The sequence below is a fragment of the Zingiber officinale genome, chromosome 1A (genome assembly GCF_018446385.1).
Source record: "Zingiber officinale cultivar Zhangliang chromosome 1A, Zo_v1.1, whole genome shotgun sequence".
NCBI lineage: Eukaryota > Viridiplantae > Streptophyta > Magnoliopsida > Zingiberales > Zingiberaceae > Zingiber > Zingiber officinale.
In genome coordinates, this window is record NC_055987.1 from 192,999,787 (window position 1) to 193,021,380 (window position 21,594).

The following is a 21,594-nucleotide window of genomic DNA, read 5'->3' on the forward strand; positions in this document are numbered from 1 at the left end:
TCCATGTGTCTAAGTGTCCATGAACTTAGGAGCACAGGAAGTCGAGCAGAAGACGCAGCTAGCGAGAAGGATAGCACGGGAAAGGAGCCGACGGGCTCGGTGCATCTGAGGGATGAAAAGACTGTGGAAGGGTACACCGGTGAACGAAAAGAACGTACGTGACGTTCGAGGGATGAGAAGCCGGAGCGGAAGCATGCTCAAGGAGAAGGCCGGAAATTGGGTTCGGATGAGCCCTATTCCGATAGCCGAAATCACCCAGGAGATCGCAGCAACAAAGGAGTGAAATGGAGCTGCAAATGTTGCTGGAGGTGCCTTCAAAGGTTGTTGAAGGCGCCTCCGCGCCTTCTGTGGAAGACACCTTCCATGGCTGGAAGACGCCTTCAATGAGCAGTGTGAAAGCACCTTCCAAGGCTACGGAAGGCGCATTCGACCAGGCAAATTAGACATTGGTAGTGGATAAAGTTTTATCCACTGCGCTTCACTGGAGGAGCCCTCCAATCCCTTTTGAGACACCTTCAACTTTCGGATAAGATTTTTCAGAAACTATAAAAAGACATCTGGACCTAGAAAACATATATCAACTCTAGCTTTCATTTCCTAGCACATTCCTAAGCTTTTTAAGAGTGTAATAGACTTCTCCACCTACATGAAAGAGATCTTTCAGTACTCTTTTTTACCTTGGATTAACAACCACCTAAGTTGTAACTAAATAATTTCTGTCTTTTTAATTTATTAGTTACTTAATTTCATTTATATAAATGTGCTACTAATCTCAGTTGAAGAACAAGAAAGGATTTTATTTTTCTATTTCAAGTAATTCATCTCTCCACTCTTGCCGGTCCCGCTGTGCCAACAGTTTGGAAACACTAAGAAACACTTCGACACATTTAAAACGATTTGAGATAATTTGGAAGAAAAAAATGTAAATTTTATGGGGCGAAATGATTTTACACCAACATGATCATAGACCCACCTTTTGACAGCATAACAGAAGTTAAAACATAACAAATACGTATCATTCAAAGTTAAAACTGAACAAACAGGTGGGAATCTGGAAACACGGATCTCTGTTAGTGGTAGAAACTTTATACAAAACGCTACAAGTTAATGGTACTTAACTTTGCTGAACCCTGCTGCTAATTGTTTAAGTATAGAGTTCCAAGGCTTTCATCCATGAAAGATGAATCTTAGTCACATTCGCCCGATGATGAGCGATACCCTTTCAAAGAAATCACGACACATGACTGCGCTAAATATGATGTCTTCCTTCATCCAATCCCAAGCTATGCTCTCTAAAGTCCCTAGTGAAGAAACATGATACATCCACTCACCTTCATCACCTTCATGTTATATCCATGTTAAGCTAAAGCTGTAACCTGGGGCAGACCATAGTCACATTAGCATGAACAATATAAATTCATATCCTTTAGGTATACAATGATCTTATAATGCAATAGCGAATCACAATTGGGTGTACAAGGATCTACTTAAAATAGCAGAAGATGCAATCTTCGCCGACTCGAAAGTAAGCACAAGCATTTGATAATACAGGGAAAGTGACAAAGAAATGTTAGGGAACTAATTATTTGTCTAGGCATAGCAAAGGATGTATTACCACTAGTTTTGTGAACCACCAAAATTGAGGGGCTTTCAGTTTGATTATCGACATAAAGATCCATGCCCACTAAGAACCTCATAAGAGTCTGGAATATGAAATTGCTGCGATCATCTGATTGCTTACCTACAGATAATGAAATAAATTCAATAAACTTGTGAATGATGAAGAAAAATCAATCATAAACACAGATACCTTTATCCTCTATAAGAATGTATAATAGACTAGACAAAGTTACAAATATGCCATGAGCTGGCACAAAAGGCACCATAGAAATCAAACTTGCTACAAATATCAATTCTAAGATCTCATTAAAATTTGATTAGCAAATTTTCCATTTAGTATTAGAACTTATAGGACACGTAACAATCTCTATAAGTTGCAAATTCATAATGTAAAAAATGAAATTTTATTTCTATCCTCGGTATTATCATGGAAGACTAGGCTATAAAGGCAATGTGCAATAGAACTAATACCAAGCTCAACCATTAGGTGTTTGGGCAAAACAAGCTCAAACACAGTACTTTAGAAGACTTGACAATCTCCATAAGCTGTATATTTATTATGGAAAAAAAAAATGAAAATCTGTTTCTATGCTTCACCATGGCAATGCGATTATCATACCATAGCTTCATTGATTCAATAGGACTAATACCCAGCTCACCATTAGGTATTTGGGCCAAACAAGCTCATACATAATCATCTCACATCATATATACAAGAGATATTTGTTATGGTCCTGAGTGCATGATCGAGTCACGGGGCAAGATCTGGATCCGTACTTGGTCATGCAACACGTAAGGGGAAAAGGAAGAGAGAAAGACTCGTCCTAAAACAAAGTCCAATTACACGCAAGGGAGGAAGGGAGGGGAAAGACTCGTCCTAGACAGAGTCCAATTACTCAATTTTTCTTTTTCTCTTTATTAATAATAACACTCATTATATAAGGAGTCAAACATGACACGATTTAGGAAAGACCAAAAATAGAAAAGTTAATTAGTTCATTGTTTGTTTCTACTATAGCAGTAGTTAAATTAAGTCATTATTTAATTTCTACTAATTAGGCAATAACTAATTTATTTCTACTATAACAATAGCTAATTAAGCATTAACTATTTGCTTCCAATTATAGCGGCATCCAACAAAGGCGTCCACATCATCACTCCCCTCCTTGTCCTCAAGCTCAAAAGAGTGGTATAACGCCACTAATAGCATGGAGGGAAATTTCCTAAGCCACTTCCCCCTCTTCCTCACCTTTCCTATCATCATTAGGCACTTCAATCCAAAATAGGCGTTTACACTTATGACCCGTTGAGTAGGACTCATCACAGTTAAAACAGAGGTCCTTGGCTCTCCTTTCTGCCATCTCAACGTTTGAAGAATGAAGTAAGTGGAGTCTCCTTGCTAATGTCCCCCGTTGTCTTGGTCTTTGCTAAAGGAGGGCCTCCACTACTAGTGTTAAGCTTGGTTGTGGTCCCGCCCTCATTCGTGCGCAACAACCCCCCGCCTTGATAGAAGCACTGCTTCCGTTCTAATACCCGGGTCATATTCATTGCAATGCCTAGGTTTTCAAGCTTCTGTTGTTCAATGTCGATGTGGAGATCTTCGACTAGCCCTGCAGTGAACAAGCAACCTGTTGTTGTGGTCAAAGGTGGCGAGTTGGGACTGGAACTGCCGCTCGTAGTCTTCTACCGAGCTTGTCTGCTTCAGATTGCTAACTCTTCCAGAGGGTTGTTGCTCATAGGCGGCCCAAAGCAGATATGACAATGATTTTTGAATTGCTTCCAAATCATATCTGGCTCTTCCTGTTCCATTTGATCAAACCAAAGTTGGTTTCCCCTACGAAATGGAAGGCAGCAAGGCTAACCTTGTCAATTTATTTGGTCCTTTGGTTGGCAAAGAATTTTTCGCACCTTTTAATCCAACCCAATAGATCCCCTTCTCTAGAATAGGTGGGAATTCCATCTTCGAGTACCATGAAACCAGGGTGCCACTAATTGGCGGTTGAAGTCTGACCTCCGAGGCTTTGGAAGGGTCACACTCCACGCTAGGAGGGTAGTTTACGGTGGGCACCAGCTGTCGTCTTGTCTCTTGAATAGTACGGGATAACTCGATCATCTGCTCCTCTAGTCCTCGCTAGCGGAAGGTTATCTGCTCCATGAAAACTTGCTGTTGTGAGATCAATCTTTTTCCATGAAGGCATCGAGTTTGGATGTGATAGGATCCGTGTCACCCATGATCAGCTCTAATACCAAGTTGTTATGGTCCCGAGTGCAGGATTGAGTCACATGTCAAGATCCGGATCCGTACTTAGTCATGCAACACATAAGGAGAAAAGGGAGGGGGAAAGACTCATCCAAAGACAAAGCCCAATTACATGTAAGGGGGGAAGAGAGGGGAAAGACTCGTCCCAAACAGAATCCAATTACTCAATTTTTCTTCTTCTCTTTATTAATAATAGCACTCCTTATATAAAAAGTCAAACATGATTCAGGAAAGACTAGCCCATAATGGAAACAAGGAATCAAAAATAGAAAAGCTAATTAGGCCATTATTTGTTTCTACTATAGCAGTAGTTAAATTAGGTCATTGTTTATTTTCTACTAATTAGGCAATAGCTAATAGCTAATTTATTTCTACTATGGCAGTAGCCACTTAGACAGTAACTAATTTGCTTCCAACTATAGCGGTGTCCAACAAAGGCATCCACCTCGGTGCCCACATCAATATCATCTATAAATTCATGTTTGTGATGAAATTTCGCTGCACAAGAAACAACAAAAGATACTCATGAGAGTAGGATCAGTAGCCTAGCTAAGTAGGGTTGAGTATTGTTTTTTTACAATGCAATTTTATCTCATTTAAAAAAATTATCAGTTTTGTCAGACAACCTTATCTTGATCCATGAACCAAATTTTGTTGTCCCCTCGGATGGGTCTAGTGGCTAGCGCATGAGGTGTTGCCATCATGAGGTTTCGAATCTCGACAAAGCCGAGGTAAAATACCTCCCTTATGTGCTAGTCACTATTCCAAAGGCTAGTAGCCGCCCGTGATTTACCTCCTCCGTGTTGGCCCTGGGACGGGTTGGCGGGGGCGCTGGAGGTGAGCGTATTCACCTTTTGCCATCATGAACCAAACTTTGTCAGCAGTAGCCCAAGAGGATTAATTTTTCCACTTGAATTTCTCTGTAGTGATAGTCTGATCACTTACAAAAGGGATCAGTGGGAAAAATGGCAAAGTCTCTCGATTTAAAGAGCACAATAAGGGAAACAACAACAGCAGTGACAGATTGTAGTTGATTGCAGTTGCAAGAATAGTAACTCTGGTGTGAATAATGTTCAAAATAATCTAACGTCTAGATATTAGACTAGTTATAATTACAGATATTTCCCTATATAATTACATATTCACAAATAGGCCCTCAACAAAACTCACCAAAAATGTAAGCGATTTAGCATACCTGGACTGCTGAAGTTTCTCTTGTAGTATTCTTTCTGTTCAATGGTGAAGAGATGAAATTTGATTATGATATTAGTCAATTAGGATGTCTATTCTACATATATGCACAAAAGTAATATATTAGAGGCTAGAAGTCTTTACTTACCATACTGGTACCAGTTTTTTTGTTATTATAAGTAACGACTGTCAGCACTTTGTGTTGAGTTCCATTTTCCCCACATGATTCTGTTATTCTCTGTCCTGGAGGGCTTTTAGATATTTCTTCAGATCTAACTTTAGAACTTGTACACGGAGATGAAAACAACAGAGCATTATTCATTTCTTTCTTCTTCAATAAAAGATTCTGAAGTTTTTCAACTTCATCCGAGAGCTCTTTGGCTGTGAAGAAAGTTTTTTAAGGTTCAAATTTTATCAGCAATGTAAAACTAAAAGGAGAAAAAAACTTCCAAATTATGAACATATGAGTACACATCACCAAGAAACAACCGGTTCAATCTAATGCATTAATTAAGAGATAGAAATTGAATGCATAAGAAGGAATCACAAGTTCACAACAAAATGATTGCTTGGTAACAGAGTTATGAAAGTCAGTAACCAATTTTTGATAACCAATATGATCGTATAAATTCACTTGCCGTTGGGTCACATAATCATACCACCATCTACCAACCAAACAATAAATAATTGAAATGCAAGTATAAGCGCAATTTCATTGTCAAACAGGTAAACAGTGGTAAATATGTGCACCTTTTTGAAAATATTGTTCAGAAAAGAAGGCATATTGATCTGTTTATTTCAAATATGCAACTGTTATTCAGATCCCTGGTATAAATGTTGAATCACTACATATTGACCAGTTCTGCTATGTAGAGTTACATTACAAAAATAAATGACATTTGTTCTGTAGTTCCTAAATAAGTCTGATTATCTTCACACTTAAAATTCCTCATGCTTGACCCTGTCCCTGATTAGACTAGTTAGATAGGAAAGTTACATGAAAGTCTATAATAGACTAAGTTGAGCAATTTTGGAATAAAGCACGAGGTATTAATTTAAAGAGGACTAACATGCTGCAAGCATTCACTAACCAAAGAGAATCAAGAGATGACTTAAGAGTAACAACTAAAGAATTCAAAAAAATGTACATAGAATTATGAAAGGTTATAGAGGTATTAAAATAACTTGCGTTGAATACTAACCCGCTAAGCCATAGGTCTATAGAATGTTTGACTTATAAGTGAATCACATTTTTAGTAAATACAACGAAAAAAACAAGACCAAATCTGCATGTAGCCCTAGTTTGGCATGTAAGTGCATTCAGCTAACAAATAAAGGGCCCTAGAAGTCGATTAAAGAAATTTTGTATAACCACTAGTTATACAAAAGAGGCACAAGCACAAGCTGATAAAGTTTTTTTTTTGTTGAAACTGTGGCATGTCTTGAAAAGCTAGTGAAGGCTCAACCTAACAGCATTAAGTCAAACATCTTCAGCCTCCATAAGGTATATTTTATCTAAATGCTCTGGATTGGAATGTCATAAAGCTAATTTGTCACACATGATACATTGTTAAACTAGAATCAGGCAACAGTCATTTTAGTAGCAATTCTTAAAGACAACTTATCCCAAATGAGGCTAAACAAGTGTATGACAAAACACATCTACATTCAAAAAAGAAAGAAATGCACTCTCACATTTCTTGCCCTCTTCAAGCAGTAACATTCTACATTCATCATATTTCTCCTGAAATGAATCCCTGCAATCAGATTATCTTAGAAACTACTTCCCTGTTTCTGAATAATACAGCTCCAGCCACTTATTAATGGATATTTAATAAATTCTTACAACTGTTGATGAAGCCCCTTGTTTTCTTTATTCAACTCTTCTATCAAGTCCTCCACAGCTACAAGAAGCCAAAATGTCAAGTACATCATTCCTATGCCATATAAAAGGCATCTCTATAAAAAGACCCATAAGAATGCTGAGAAACTTTCTAGATCATACCAGACTGAAAACTTCTCGATTCAGCATCTCTTGTATGGTTCCACTCCTCCTCCTCTGTGAACTTTCTTTTCTGAGCATAGTGAGCTCAAAATCACAAAAGGAATCATTTTAGAGAATCAAGAATTCAGCTAAAAGGTAAAGCACCTTCAAATTCTTGTATTTCTCATAGAGTTTGACATCGAGTGGTTCCATCTGTGCCAAGGACATCAAAAGCATTAAGCAATTAAGAAAATGTACATGAGATCCATTGTGATGATGTCACGCTCCGCTGGTGTAGTTCATGGTGACAATATAATAACAGAAACCTTAGGAATCATTTAAATAGAATAATGAGAAAATTCTTCAACTTTATATATCATATTCTTCCTAGACAACAACACAATACAGATAAAACGACATATGAAACAAAACGTAAAGACAACAATGAAACCAAACCAGGAATCAGCAAGTCAAAACCATAGTTGTGAAAAGCGAGCACTTGGCTGCGCCTAGGCGCAAGACACAGCCAAGCGCACCATTTGCGCTTGGGCAGTGATCCATGAGCAGTGCTTGAATGAAGCACACGCCTTTTAAGAAGTTAAGGCGTACTTAAGGCACAATTTTCCTTGCTTTATTGAAGTTTTAATTTTTTTTTTAAAAGTCCAACCCATATCTTTAAATACCCTTTAAATTAATTAGGTTGCATTAATTTGCATACATGCGACACATTTTTCTTGCTTAACTCTTCCGCTGCCATAGAAAATGAACATCAACCTTCCCTTGCAAATTTATTTCAGTGATTTTCTCTTGCATCCTCTAACCTCCCCTCCCCTCCCTTCACAGACGTAAACTCTTCTCTCGCCTACAACATCAACATCGATCTTCTAGAATTGGCTACGCTTTCTTGCTTTTCTCCTTTTATTTTGTCATAACGGTATGTTCTTTTCCTCAAAAATATAAGTTCATAAGTTTTCTTATCAATTTTATTTTTTTGTCTCACAAAATCAAATTGTAAATTAGTTCAGAATTTACATTCTAATGATTCTGTATTTTCGTTTCTCAAAAATTCAAATTGTAAATTAGTTTAGAATTTTCATTCCACTAATTTTGATTTTTCTTTAATTTGAAGTTTGATTTTGATTATGAAGATAAACTATTTCAATATTTGAATGTTAATAATTTTTATATTTACATTATTGTTTAATGATTTGTGAAATATTTGAATTTTGTTAGTGAAATATTTTGGCAAAAATTCTTGAAAAAATTTAAATCCTAAGTGTCTTACTTCAATAAGGCGTAAAGCTAAAATCGGCTATAATATCAAAATGATGCATGTGCCAGCAAAACTATAGGCCAAAGGAAGCAGACAGTAAGTCAATTGGCTATGTTGGCAATAAGAATAGATGTGCATGAATTTAATTTTATTTAAAAGGTCAAAGAAGTAGAATAGATCACAATCTCTTATTATAACTTTAAGTTATTCTTAGAGTTCTCCATTTTTACATAAATATATATGTATAATCATTTTCGGCTATCATCATCTATAATCATATAACATTTTTATATTAGAATTTAAAATATCATCTTTATCATCATTTGTTATCATCAATTAAGATAACTTCTCAATTTTTACTATTTAATCAGATATATAGGTCATCCATAGTATAATATCAACATGAGTAAATATCATAAATCATGTGAGTATCAGCATGTATATCAATAATCTAGAGCTGATAAATCAACTAAGAAGTGAACAACCAATATCATCAGTGTAAAACGTCATCTAACGTATGAGTTAACAACCCCTGGAATGCAAAATAAACATTAACCGCGGGCAAACATACTACCACATATCATGTGAGTGGTCAGGTACTCTAGACTGCGGGCGAACACGCTACCACAACAAAACATGTGGTCGGTCCAGTACTATGGTATAAAGTTTGACTCAGAGTTTTCACTTTAATTTTGTTTACCATCAATGTTCAATTCTAAGTTCATATCTTCAATCTAAGTCAACTTCATGATAATTCATTACGGTATCATCATGAGGTTTGCAGGTAAAGGGGCAAGTGTCAACAATATGAAGTATAAAAGGTCAAGCAAATTTAAAGACACGTATTAACAGAAGAGTAGGTTAATTTTTAAAACAACCTTTCCCATTTTAATTCCCATATGAACTCACATGTGAACAAAAAGTACCATCAATTATGTACCCTTCAATAATTTTATTATTTTAACCCATTTCTCTATTTATAATATCATTTTAATGTCCTTTTGAAAATAAATATACAAGTATATATAATCTCATTTATATCTTTATTCATGAACAAGGATAAATGTATAAGAGTCAAATAATAGACATAAAAACTTGATAAATCTTTAATAACATGAAACAGATCAAACCTGCTATCTCGATATAATTCTTATTTCTACACGACACCTGCTACTACTATCGAATAACAACTTGATTTAACCAACTTAAACAGAAATATATACCTCATAATTTCCTTCGACCGATAAAACAATGAAGGTGTTTTGTTGATACAACAAATCAAGTCAATCGAACCTATATGACAAATCGTAATTAGTCCAAATTAACTAATTATTCTTCAACATCAATAAATCAAATTTATCAATGCTTACCCCCAATTGGTCGTTGGACAGACAACAACTCTGTTGATCGAGAATATTGGATAAGGAAACACTTATGATTCCCCTTGGTCTGGGCAATACGAGCGAGTGATAGAAATACCAATGCTTGTTGCGAGGAACAAAAGCAAGCAACAATATTTGTTGCTATTGATTGAAACAAGGAAGAAGAAATAAAAGGAAAGCTACTGAGACAAGAAGGAAGAGAATCTTTCTCCCTTTGCCCAGCAATGTCCTGTAGCTGCTGCGGTTGAAAGAGGGCAGCACCACAGAACAAGGTAAGGGAGGAGAAGAACCTTTCTCCTCTTCGGTGAAGCCGTAGGCTAGCTCCAACCTCTTCCCCATTTCTCCTGCTCCTTTTCTTCTCCTTTCAGCGACATCAAACCCAGCAGCCCCTCCCGCTCCTTCTCTTCTAAGGGCAGGATCTTGCTGCCGCCTCTCCCTTTTCTCCCTCTGCTTCTTGCTCATCTCCATCAAAGAACAGCAACATTTTTTGTTGCCTTCTCCTTCTCCAACAGCCAACAGTAGCCGCTAGGGCTGCTGTCCTTTTTCCCAGCCAGGCATTTCTCTTGCTCCTTTTCTTCTCCTTCCAGCGACATCAAACCAGCAGCCCCTCCCGCTCCTTCTCTTATCAAGGGAATTTCTAGTCTCCATTTAATACCATACCTTCACAAGCTATATATTCTTAATGTCAAAGTCCATCTTTTAATGTTAAGAAAGAAATTTGCACCTTTTCCTCTATGACAAACTTATGTCTAGAAAAATCTTTTACCCACCCCCCACCTCTAGACCCAAGTCATAGAACTCATAATTCACCAAACCATTTGACAGACATTTTACTAGGCTCGCCTGGATGCTATGGGTGACTAGAACAAACAATAGAATTTCTAGTCCAATTAATAATTAAACATATCAAAATCCAAACCACCCTATTTAATCTCATGACCAAGCAGCACTTGAAAGGACCTCAGCAGAACAATACATATTAGCTAAATTGCTTATACTTTACAGGTTGTTAAATGAACAACAGCAGACCCAATATTAATATTCCTTGAGACAAGAGAATGAAGATAAACACCAGTGTTTCTATGCAATTCTCATTCATAGATTAAAACTGATCATTGGCTCTGTTTGATCGAGCAACCAACGAGAAAAAGAATTAACACAGTAAAGTTAGTAGTGAAAATCATGTAGAAAAGAAGAGACTTTGCTTTACCTTAGCCTTTGAAATGGCTAGGTCGCCACCTGTTACTTCTTGTTCCCCCTCCTCTTATATCCTGAGTGCGAGTGTACTCGAATTGCCAACGCCCATCCTCCTCCCTGTCACGTTCTTTCTGACAAATCCGTTCGAGAACACGAAGCTCGCGTCTAGGCCACCGAGGAATGCCAACGCCGCGGCAGATGTAGGAAATTGAAGACGGATTTATGCAGAGCAGTCACAAGCCAAATTAAGGGATGGAAAGCCTCCAGGACAGATCTCGAAACATAGAGCTGGTGGGTTCGACAGTACCAGTCGGTAGCGGTGTTAGGATGTGCACATATGTTGGCGGTGATCAGATTTAGGCCAAACGGCAGCGATTCAGCAGGGCTGGTAGATCTCCGGAGAGGAACAGAGTTCGCCGGCGGGGGCAGAGGCGACAGCGACTCGGGTGAAACGGGCGGGATTCTCTCGTAAAGAAATCCTGGAAGGTTTCAAATATGCATCTGACCTCCGAAATATTATAGATATATACAAGGACGAATATATACACACACAGAGTTGTTAAAATAAGGACCTTGCCATGCGCACTCGTACGCGATCTGCATAAGTTTTTTTTTTTAATGTTTTTTTATTTTTTCAAAAAATCCATGCAGCGGCAGACTTGGTAGCGGCGGAATCCATGCCGCGATCCCCGACGGGTTCACCCCTGGGCTATAGTGTGGGTGGATCCAGGCGGTCGGAGGCCGCCGGCGGTGGGCAGATGGCCGGCGGCCGGCCGGGTGGCGGGTGCATCCATGCCGCGATCCCCGACGGGTTCACCCCCTGGGCTATAGTGTGGGTGGTCCAGGCGGCCGGAGGCTGCCGGCAGTGGGCAGATGGCCGGCGGCCGGGCGGGTGGCGGGCGCATCCATGTCGCGATCCCCGACGAGTTCACCCCCTGGGCTATAGTGTGGGTGGGTCCAAGCGGCCGAAGGCCGCTGGCGGTGGGCATATGGCCGGCGGCCGGGCGGGTGGCGGGCACGCGAGGAGGCACGCGAGGAGGCGCGGTGAGCGGATGGCTGGTGGGCGAGGAGGCGTGGTGAGCAACTTCGGCAAGAGAAAAACTTATATTTAAAAAATAAAAAAATATTAAAAAAAATCAACTTTTGTAAATCGCGAATGAGTCCGCATGGCAAGGTCCTTATTTTAACAAAACTCTCTCTCTCTATATATATATACAGTGAGACTCTCCTGCGATGTTTTTGGTGCGGTTTGGTGTGGCATGGGACAGCGAGGATGCCACGTCAAATGCGGTAAAGGGCATACGAAGCAATCTGCACCAAAAACGCTGCGGTGTTTAACCTCTCCAGACAAAAACCCTAGAGCTCGCCTCTCCTCTCTCGCCGAACCAGATATCTCTCGCTGCGATCTCCCTCGCTCGTTCCCTCGCCTCTCTCGCTGCAACCGCTCACCACTCGCTGTGATCTCCCTCGCTCGTTCCCTCCCTCTCTCGCCTGAAAACACTGCGTCGGGGTTCCCTCCCTCGCTGCGCCTTCCTCACCGGCCTCACTACGATCTCCCTGCCGCATCTCCCTCTCTCGCCAGAAAACACTGCGTCGGGGCTCCCTCCCTCGCTGCGCCTTCCTCACCGTCGCCTACCTCTCAACCGAAGAGAGCCCTAGCTTCTCCCCTGACCGGCTGCCGGTGGAAACGAGGTACCTTGCTACCAATCTAGATCATTAGCTGATCTTTTCTTCATACCCCTTGTTAATTTGCTACCAATCTGGAAACAAGGTACTTTGCTACCAATCTGGATCATTAGCTGATCTTTTCTTCATACCCCTTGTTAATTTGCTAAACAATGTCAGGTCATAGAATTTTGTCATGTTAGCAGGATATGTCTCTGCAAATGGTTTATGTAATTGTATCAGACAACTTAAGTTTATTGATAACAATATCATATTTAGAGTTTGTTGGAATTGTATCAGGTTTAGACAACTTAAGTTTATTGATATATCAGGTTTAGAGTTTGTTGGAAATAATATCAAGTTTAGAAGTATTGTCTGCTGTTGGTGCATGTTTTTTTAGAGTTTGTTGGAATATGCAACTGTTTACTTTTGCTAAGTTGGAGGTAAAAAACTTCTCAACTCCATCTGCAATTAGCTAAATGTGTTGGAAAGTGAAAATTGACATTTATTCCAATTGGCATTCAATGAAACAGCTCACTTTTCAATAATATTGAAAGTGAACACAATGTTTTTCATGGAGATAATCCAGCAATAATCCAAATACCGAAATTCATTTGGATATTAGTAATGGTGAACTTGATTCTCTTAGCCATAATCTTGATTGTGTTGTTAGTTCATCTTGTTAGTTAGTGTTAGGTAATGTTCGTGTTATAATGTAACTTGCTAAATGCTTGTAATTCTGGACGCAAAATTGGTTTGTTAATTGATGTTGGAAACATTAAATATTGTTGTATAATGTTGATATTATAATTGTGGTATGATAATGGTGTTCTTTGTGTTATAGATAATTTATCTGAGTTAAAGTTGAAACATCTTGATTATTGTTATGTTATTTAGTGAAATTCTTGATGCATGTTGAAGGAAATGAAATTTTTTGGTGTTTAAGTGAATCTTGTCCCGTTTGAGATTTTTTTTCACTATGTACTATGTAATTCATGGTTTAAAATATTTATTTCGAATGGATTCTGACTAAACTTAATGTGCATCATTAGCAGCCTACTGGCTGATTAACCAGATTCCATTCTTCGATAACCATCCAAATTAGCAGCATCCTAAATCCCCATGAATCACAACGTCTTCCACGTTCTAGGAATCAATGTGTTTACCATGTGATTGTAGCACAAGATAACCATCCAATTTTACTAGTAGAGCATTCTAGTAAAAGCAAAGCATTCTATGCCTAAAAGCAGAGCATTCTGTATTCTGAAGTCAGGCATTAAGAAAAGGCAAATCGTAGGACTCAACATACATCACGAAACAAAGGCCTGCATAAAGGCCACCTTGGTTCGTTCTCCAATAAATTTCAAGACAATAATTTGCAGGCATAGGCAATTTGTTCATTACTAAGCCTGTAGTTTTCCTAGTTGCTCATGGTGATTGCATCTGGCTTTTCCACTACATCTCATTCTTATTGTTACCTCATTTATATAGAGCACTCATTCTTATTTATATATCAGAGAGTCACTACAATATCATAAAAAAATAACAATGATGGCATCAAAACACAAGAAATTAGATACAAGACATTAAATTAGTGTTATTTCCAGTTACTCTTTCAGTCTTAGTAAACTAAAAACACGACATTAAATCAGTCTTTGAAATCAAAATACAATTCTTCAATTACAATATAATGAAACAAAAAAAGATTTTAATAGCTTCTTTAACACTGGAGCAAAGGGAATAACCACATCGAAACCAAAGCCAAGTCAAAAATGTAATGAGCGTGCAGTTATTGACATCAAGAGCTTTTATCTTTTTCCAAGAGGCAACTATTGACATTGGCACTGAATTAAGAACAGAACAGAACAGAAGAAAATTATATATGATCATTTAATTAGACCAATTGAAATAATATATAACTGAAAAATCAAAATGTATATATTCACCATATCCTTCTGGATCTTTGTTCATAATCTTCATTAGGAAATCATTTGCAACCAGATTGATATCGTTGAACTAGTACTCCACCTGTGATTCGGATTGCAAAAATCATTTAAACATATATACTTTTTAAATATGTGACAAAATGATCAGAACCTGCTTTACTATCTTTTGAGCTAGATCACTGCTGTTCTTGGGGCTTGCTGCTGTTCTTGGTCTGCGAAGTAGAACCATTCTGGTCCCAATGAGCCGCCGTCGCCATTGCCGCCTGATCTGGCGGTAAGAATGGGGGACCCATTTCCTGAAGGGTCTCAGCTTGAGGACCGCTGAAGGGCTGACTAAGCGGTTAATGGCCACGTCGAGTAGCTGAGTAGGTCCGAGCGGAGCTAGAGATAACCCATCCAGGGGCTTGGGTTTCCGACGCCAAGGCAGGAGGATCGAAGGGCCGAGCGGGAGTCCGCTCGGCTGGAACCGAAGGGCCGAGCGGGTTGTCCGTTCGACCAAGATAAGGGCGAGAGTACAAAGGGGGCCGAGCGGCCTATGCGCTCGGCTCGGGATATGGGATATCAGCAGAAGCATGTCTGATGATTAGGCCGTACACAAGATCGCACGATGGAGGACCTTGCCGTCACATCATGGAAAGGTTGATACAGTAGCAGTATGACCTCATGGACATCTTCCTGACAGATCCATATCTGGGCATGGCCCTTCTGACAGACCCATACCTGGGCATAGTCAAAGGCAGGTGGTCGCTTTGATTGGCGCGCCCAGGCTTCTTCAGGAGGTCTATATAAGGCCTCCATTTCTTCACCGGAGGTATAAAAAGATCTTCATCTTCAAAGCCACTTCTTTGCAATTTCCTCGCCTGACTTGAGCGTCGGAGGGCCGTCGCCGGGACACCCCTCCCGGCTCGGTTTTGTTGCAGGTTCGCCGGAGCACCTGAGGATCTAGTAGGGAGCGCCACGTCCCCAGCGTTCGTTGACCCCTGGTTCGGACAGGATTATATATATATATATATATATATATATATATTTATATATATTATATTATATTATATTGTTTGTTGAGTTGAAACCGCAAGCAACAATAACTTCCTACTTATATATCTATATATATATATATATATTATATTGTTTGTTGAGTTGAAACCGCAAGCAACAATAACTTCCTACTCGCCTGTATATAGAAGTATTGCAAACTTTCTTGACTAGGAGATTTTAGGTTCTTTTTAAAATGATCATGTAGTGGGTGCAAATCAATGTACCATTAGTTTTTTGGAGTTGAAAGTTCCTATCTGAAGCAAAAGTTAAGATGATAATACTCATATATTTCACAATGAGGTCTGGAGTTTGAATCTCAATAAAATCAAGGTAAATACCTCCTTTATGTATTAGTCACTATTCCAAAGGCTAGTAGCCGTCCGTGATTTACCTCTTCTGTGTTGACCTTGAGACGGGTTGACGGGGATGCTGAGGGTAAGTATATTCACCTTTTTACCACAATGTATTACATGTCCTCTCCAAGACTTTGGAGAAGAGAGATAAATCATAGTATCACTAGTACCTTCTAAACCGGAAGAACTTATTCTCAAATGGAATGAACAAAAAAAATCACTACAAGAAATCCTCAATATTATTTTAAATTGTATTTGCTGACTTTATTATATATAACATCAAGTTAGCCGACTTATTCTCTGTTTGAAAGGAGGTGAGGGAAGAAGAGGAAAGGGAATTAAGGGAGAACTTTTAATCTTATTTGGGAAAGAGTATGTTAAGTAGGTGAAGAGGAAGGAAGGATAACTCTTAACCTTGCGAGGGGAAAAGAGACCAAATTCCTTACTCCCTATATTAGAGTGTAAGGAAAGCGAAGGGGAAGACAAATAAAATTTCTTCCAATATTATCCTCAGCTAGAGTTTGAGGAAGACATGACCGAGACTCTCTCGGTGGGTAACAACAGTGTAGGTGACACCTAACAGAGCAATCATGCTCGAGGAGGCGATGTCGATGGTGAGGAGACACTGCCGCCGACTATTCTCTGATTGTTTGATGGAGAAGAGGAGGCAACAACAGTAGAGTAGACACGTGGCGGCACGAGCGTGCTCGAGGAGGCGACGCCAATGGTGAGGAGATGCCGACAGTGGCTGTTCTCTGTTCGATGGGAAAGAGGGAAACATACTGTGAGTGCCTCGTAGAGGGAGGGGAGTACGGCACGTGCGAGGGGAGAGGAGAGAATGGCGAAATTAGGTTTTTAATTAATTATTTCAATTAATTTTTAATTTAAATAAGATATTCTCAAAGCCTAATCTAATTGTCTTATTAAAATGTATATAAATTTATTTTCAAATTATAAAAATATTTATTTATTATATATATATATTTTAACTTATTATTATTATTATTAATATTAATTTTATTATTATTAATTTAATTTAGTTTATTTAAAATAAATTTATGTTGATTTGGTAATAAAAATAATTTTATAATTTTATATATTTAACATTCATTCATCTCCTTTTCCCTTAAAAATAGATAACACGTGTAATTAACCTTACATCCTTTCCAAATAAAGAAAATTAAATACTTCCCCTTTCTCCCGTTACTGATGAATTTTTTCCACACCCATCCAAACAGAGGCTCAGAGTACTCCAATTAATTAAACTATAAAAAATCAAACCCAGAAACTTCATCCTTATCTCAAAGAAAATAACTAAATTTTCTGTTCAAAGGTATGACCTCGAATATAATTAAGAGCATAAACTAATCAAAATAGACAGAAAAGTACAAAATCAGTCTAGACCTGGAAAATATTTGCTTAGCTAGTTTGCTATTTTAAGTAAAAGGAACAAAAAAAAAATTCTTCATGCAAATAATGACAAAATTAATTATGACTGGAGAAAATATATGACGGGAAAATATATATACGGAATAGTACTCTTTCTTAATCAAAAAAATAATGGATTTCGTGTTTAGAGAACACTGGTGAAAGTTTGCTGACAAGTCAAAACAAAACCCCAAATTAGTCGGTCCATTATATTTGATCAAAATGTTAATCATTTAATTGAAGTCCACAAAGACTCGCTCTCTCTCTCTCTCTGGCACGGTCAGTTGATAAGATCTTGTTGAGAGTTCGTTCTCTTTCAGAAAATTGAGTTCCCATAACATTTATATATAATCAAACAAGGCAGACCTTTTCAAAAATACGTAGAGATATATGATTTCTCTTATTCATCGATACATGGCATATATATAACATAAAATAAATGGGTCTCATACGACCCATTCTATCGTACTTTAGGATCTTTTCTAATTTATCAAATTTTAATCTCAGAGTTTGATTTTCCAATCTTAAATCCTTAGATTTTGATTTTTCTTGATTCCTATGAACATTTTTATTTTTAAGCTTATATCTAAAATTTTAGAGTTATTATCTAATTAATTATCTATTTTTTAACCTTAGACTGAATAATTTTAGCATGACAAGTTACATAATTTTCCTTAATTCTATCATCCTTCTTATTTTTATGATAAATAACATTAAAATGATATAAACTATTCCTAGCATGCTTTTTATCATTACTTAAAGGAATAAGCTCAACAAATGATATCTTAGATTTGCTCTTGAGAGCTCCTCCTTAACTTTGGTCAGTTTCTTCCCCTTAAGACATTGGCTCCGATAATGTCTTTTCTAATGGCACGAGAAACACACAATGTGTTCCTTGCTCTTTTTTGCCACGAGGTCGACCTTCTTAGGCTTCTCCTTAGCCTTTGGTGCCACTTGACCCTTTTTCTTGGTCAACTTAGGACACTTGCTTTTGTAATGCCCTCTTTTCTTACACTCAAAGCAAATGATATGATTTTTATTATTAACAATTGAAATTGTTATACCTTTACTTGTAGGGGCGACACATGATCCTCCATTTGATTTTTCTTGATTTGTGGAGGTGACATCATCTTCTTCTTCTTCATTTGACCCGGAGGTAGAAGTCTCTTCTTGTTCCGGTGTCACTGAATGACATTCCCCCTTAATCCTAGAGGTGGAGGCCTCTCCATCTTCATCCTCTTACACGTGAAACAAAGAGTATGCTCTCTCTTTGCTCTTTTGGTTGCACTCCTTTGATGATGAAACTTCTTGGACTTCTTCTTCGGAAGTTGAGCATCTCTCAACTTCGGAGTGTTGCAGTGTATACTGAAAGCCTAAGCTTTATAAACATTCATTATGAATAAAGAATCACATTTGGTCAAATTGTCTACATTTAGTTGTAGTTGTTCAATTAATTTATACTGTAGATAACATAGTATGTGGTGCCACATGCAGAAGATGATGTTATCAGTACCTTATAAATTATAAACAGTAGCTCACGACCAAAATGGAAAGGAACAAACCATTAGAAGGTCGTAGTGTAATTAGGTATCAGTTTATCTTGACTGTATAATTACACTAGTACACTTAAAGTGTATTGAGTAGGACCATTTGAGGTCGTTTCTTCTATACTGACTTTATAAAGAAACAAAGACCTCGGTTATTATGGAAGTGTGTGCTCTTAATCCTAATATAATAACAAGCACATATATTTGATATTTATTTCTTTAATTTATCAATGAGTGAGATTTAGTTCGATGAATCAATAAGCCCGATAAGTTGGGAAATATTATCACTTATAGTGTGTGTTGTTGATTATAGAAGGAAACTGTGTCCTAGAGATACTAGGTTGATAATGTCTTTAAGAGGAGCTCATAAGGATTGTCATGTTAAACCCTGCAGGTGGACCTAGTCCGACATGATGATAAGGTTGAGTGGTACTACTCTTGGACTAAGATATTAATTAAATGAGTTGTCAGTAACTCACTTAATTAGTGGACATTCGATATCTTAAACACAGGGAGACTAACACACTCATAATAAGAAGGAGCCCAAAAATGTAATTTGCGATTGGTGTGGTAGTTCAATAATAGTTCTCTAGTGGAATGAATTATTATTGATAAAATTAAGTTGTGTGTTCGGGGCGAACACGGGATGCTTAATTTTATCGGGAGACCAAAACCAATTCCTCCTCTCGGTCCCTATCGTAGCCTCTTATTTATAGAGTACTATACTCACCTATACCCAACTTTTATACCCACCTAAAGGGGGCCGGCCAAGCTAGCTTGGGAACCAAGCTAGGGCCGGCCTAAGTTGGGCCTAGCTTGAACCCAAGCTAGAGGGGCCGGCCAAATTAAATAAAAAAAGAATTTTAATTTTAATTTTTCTTATGTGGAAGATATAATTTATTAAAGAGAATTAAAATTAAATTATCTCTCTTGTAAAAGATCTACAAAAGATTAAACAAAGAGATTAGATCTCTTTCCTTATTTGTAAATTGGTGAGATATTTTATTTTCTCTTTAAAAATTATTCACATGTTGTAAAATTAAAATTATGGAAATTTTTTTTTATCAACCATGAAGAGATTTTGAAGAGAAATTTTAATTTTAAAATTTCCGGAAACAAATTAGGAAGTTTTAATTGTTGATTGAAACTTGTCTAATTTGATTTCATGATGTGGCCGGCCATTAGAATTTAATTGGGGAAATTTTATTTTATTTTTCTCAATTAAATCATGTCAAGGAAATTAAGGAAATTTTATTGTAATTAAATTTCCTAATTTGCTTAGGCCAAGTAATATAAAAGAAGGGGTGAGGGTGCCTTCATGAGAGACAACCTCTATTATTTCTCTCCCTCTTTTTCTTGGTGTGTGACCGCCATCCTCTCCTCTCTTCCTCTTGTGGTGGCCGAACCTCTCTCTCCCCTTGGAGCTCTTGTGGTGGCCGGATACTACTTGGAGAAGAAGAAGAAGAAGGAGAGAAAGCTAGCATCTCTTGGAGCTTGGTTGGTGTTTTGATCTTCTTCCTTGGTGAAGCTTCCTTATTGTTGGCCAAACCTAGCTAGGAGGAGAAGAAGGTGGTTGGTGGTTTCTCATCTCGGAAGATCGTTGCCCACACAACGTCCGAGGTTAGAAGAGGAATACAGTAGAAGATCAAGAGGTCTTTCTAGAAGGTATAACTAGTAATTTTTCCTTTCCGCATCATGCTAGTTATTTATGGAAATAATACCAAATACAAGAGGCTTACAATTCTAGTATTTTGAATATGTTTTTCGATGTTATGTTCTTTTGTTTTATTTATCCTTGTGATTTGATTGTTCTTTTCGGTTAACCTAAAGTTATTTTAGAAAATTAAATATTAGCTTTCCATAAAAGGTTTTGTCTAGTCGGTGGTGGTTGCTCCCATATCCAAGAAGGTCGTGTGCCTCGCCACGTCAGTACTGGGAACCAATTATGGAAATTAATATTTAATGGAATTAATAACTTAAGGTGATTTGGGTCGAACGTGTTAAGTTCCGCAGGAGACCCAAGTCAAAACCTAAAAGAACGAGTAGATTAAGTTTTGGATCAAACGTGTTAAGTTCCGCAGGCGATCCAAAATTTAATTTAAAAGAACACATGGTAGCTAGGAAAAGGTTCAGACCTTTGTACAAAATTTTTGTACAGTGGAACCTCTAGGTTTTCCGAGTAGCAACCAACAATTGGTATCAGAGCTAGGGTTTTGCCTCTGTGTATTTGGTATTAGTTTAATTATGCACATATCATACATAATTTAGGCAGGATAATAGTAGGATGTGCTAACTTTGTGGATGCAGGATCCAACTATTATGGCTGTTAGTTATTATGTGTGTGATTGGACCCTTGGACATGTCAAAGACATTTATATGTGTGTGCATGATTGTATTAAAAATACAGCAGGAGCTGTATTTAGTTTTATTAGGATTTTATTTTTGATCTAGATACATGTACATTCCTTTTATGGAATATAGGATCAAAAATGTAAAATTCTATTAATGTCGCGGATCGAATCTTGCAAAGCGTGGAACCTTCTAAGGACCAGAGGCGCAGCGGAACTAGGAGCAAGATGGATGCGACAGCTAGACCCGGTGGCGGTGGCCAAATATGGCAGCAGCTTGGGATGACAACACACGGAGGACAACTAAAGATAAAAGCCATAATAGTTGAAAATTAGATTTTCTATTTATTGCTTTTATATTGTGT

The 21,594-nt window shown here is 37.9% G+C and overlaps 1 protein-coding gene across 2 annotated transcripts; it reads right to left on the reverse strand.

The window, feature by feature from the left end:
- Nucleotides 1-966: 966 nt before the first annotated feature.
- Nucleotides 967-11,411, reverse strand: LOC122038976. Of its 2 annotated transcripts, XM_042598967.1 has the most exons (10): nt 9,699-10,350; nt 9,552-9,621; nt 7,221-7,268; nt 7,077-7,146; nt 6,918-6,975; nt 6,767-6,828; nt 5,220-5,452; nt 5,076-5,109; nt 1,616-1,741; nt 967-1,376 (listed from the first exon to the last, which is right to left on the reverse strand). In XM_042598967.1, exons 3-10 carry the CDS (start codon nt 7,266-7,268, stop codon nt 1,348-1,350), a joined length of 660 nt encoding a protein of 219 aa, XP_042454901.1. In that variant the 5' UTR covers nt 9,552-9,621; nt 9,699-10,350; the 3' UTR covers nt 967-1,347. The 2 variants fall into 2 exon arrangements, with proteins under 2 accessions (XP_042454901.1, XP_042454900.1); XM_042598966.1 differs by lacking the exons at nt 9,552-9,621; nt 9,699-10,350 and adding an exon at nt 10,921-11,411.
- Between the last annotated feature and the right edge of the window lie 10,183 nt (nt 11,412-21,594).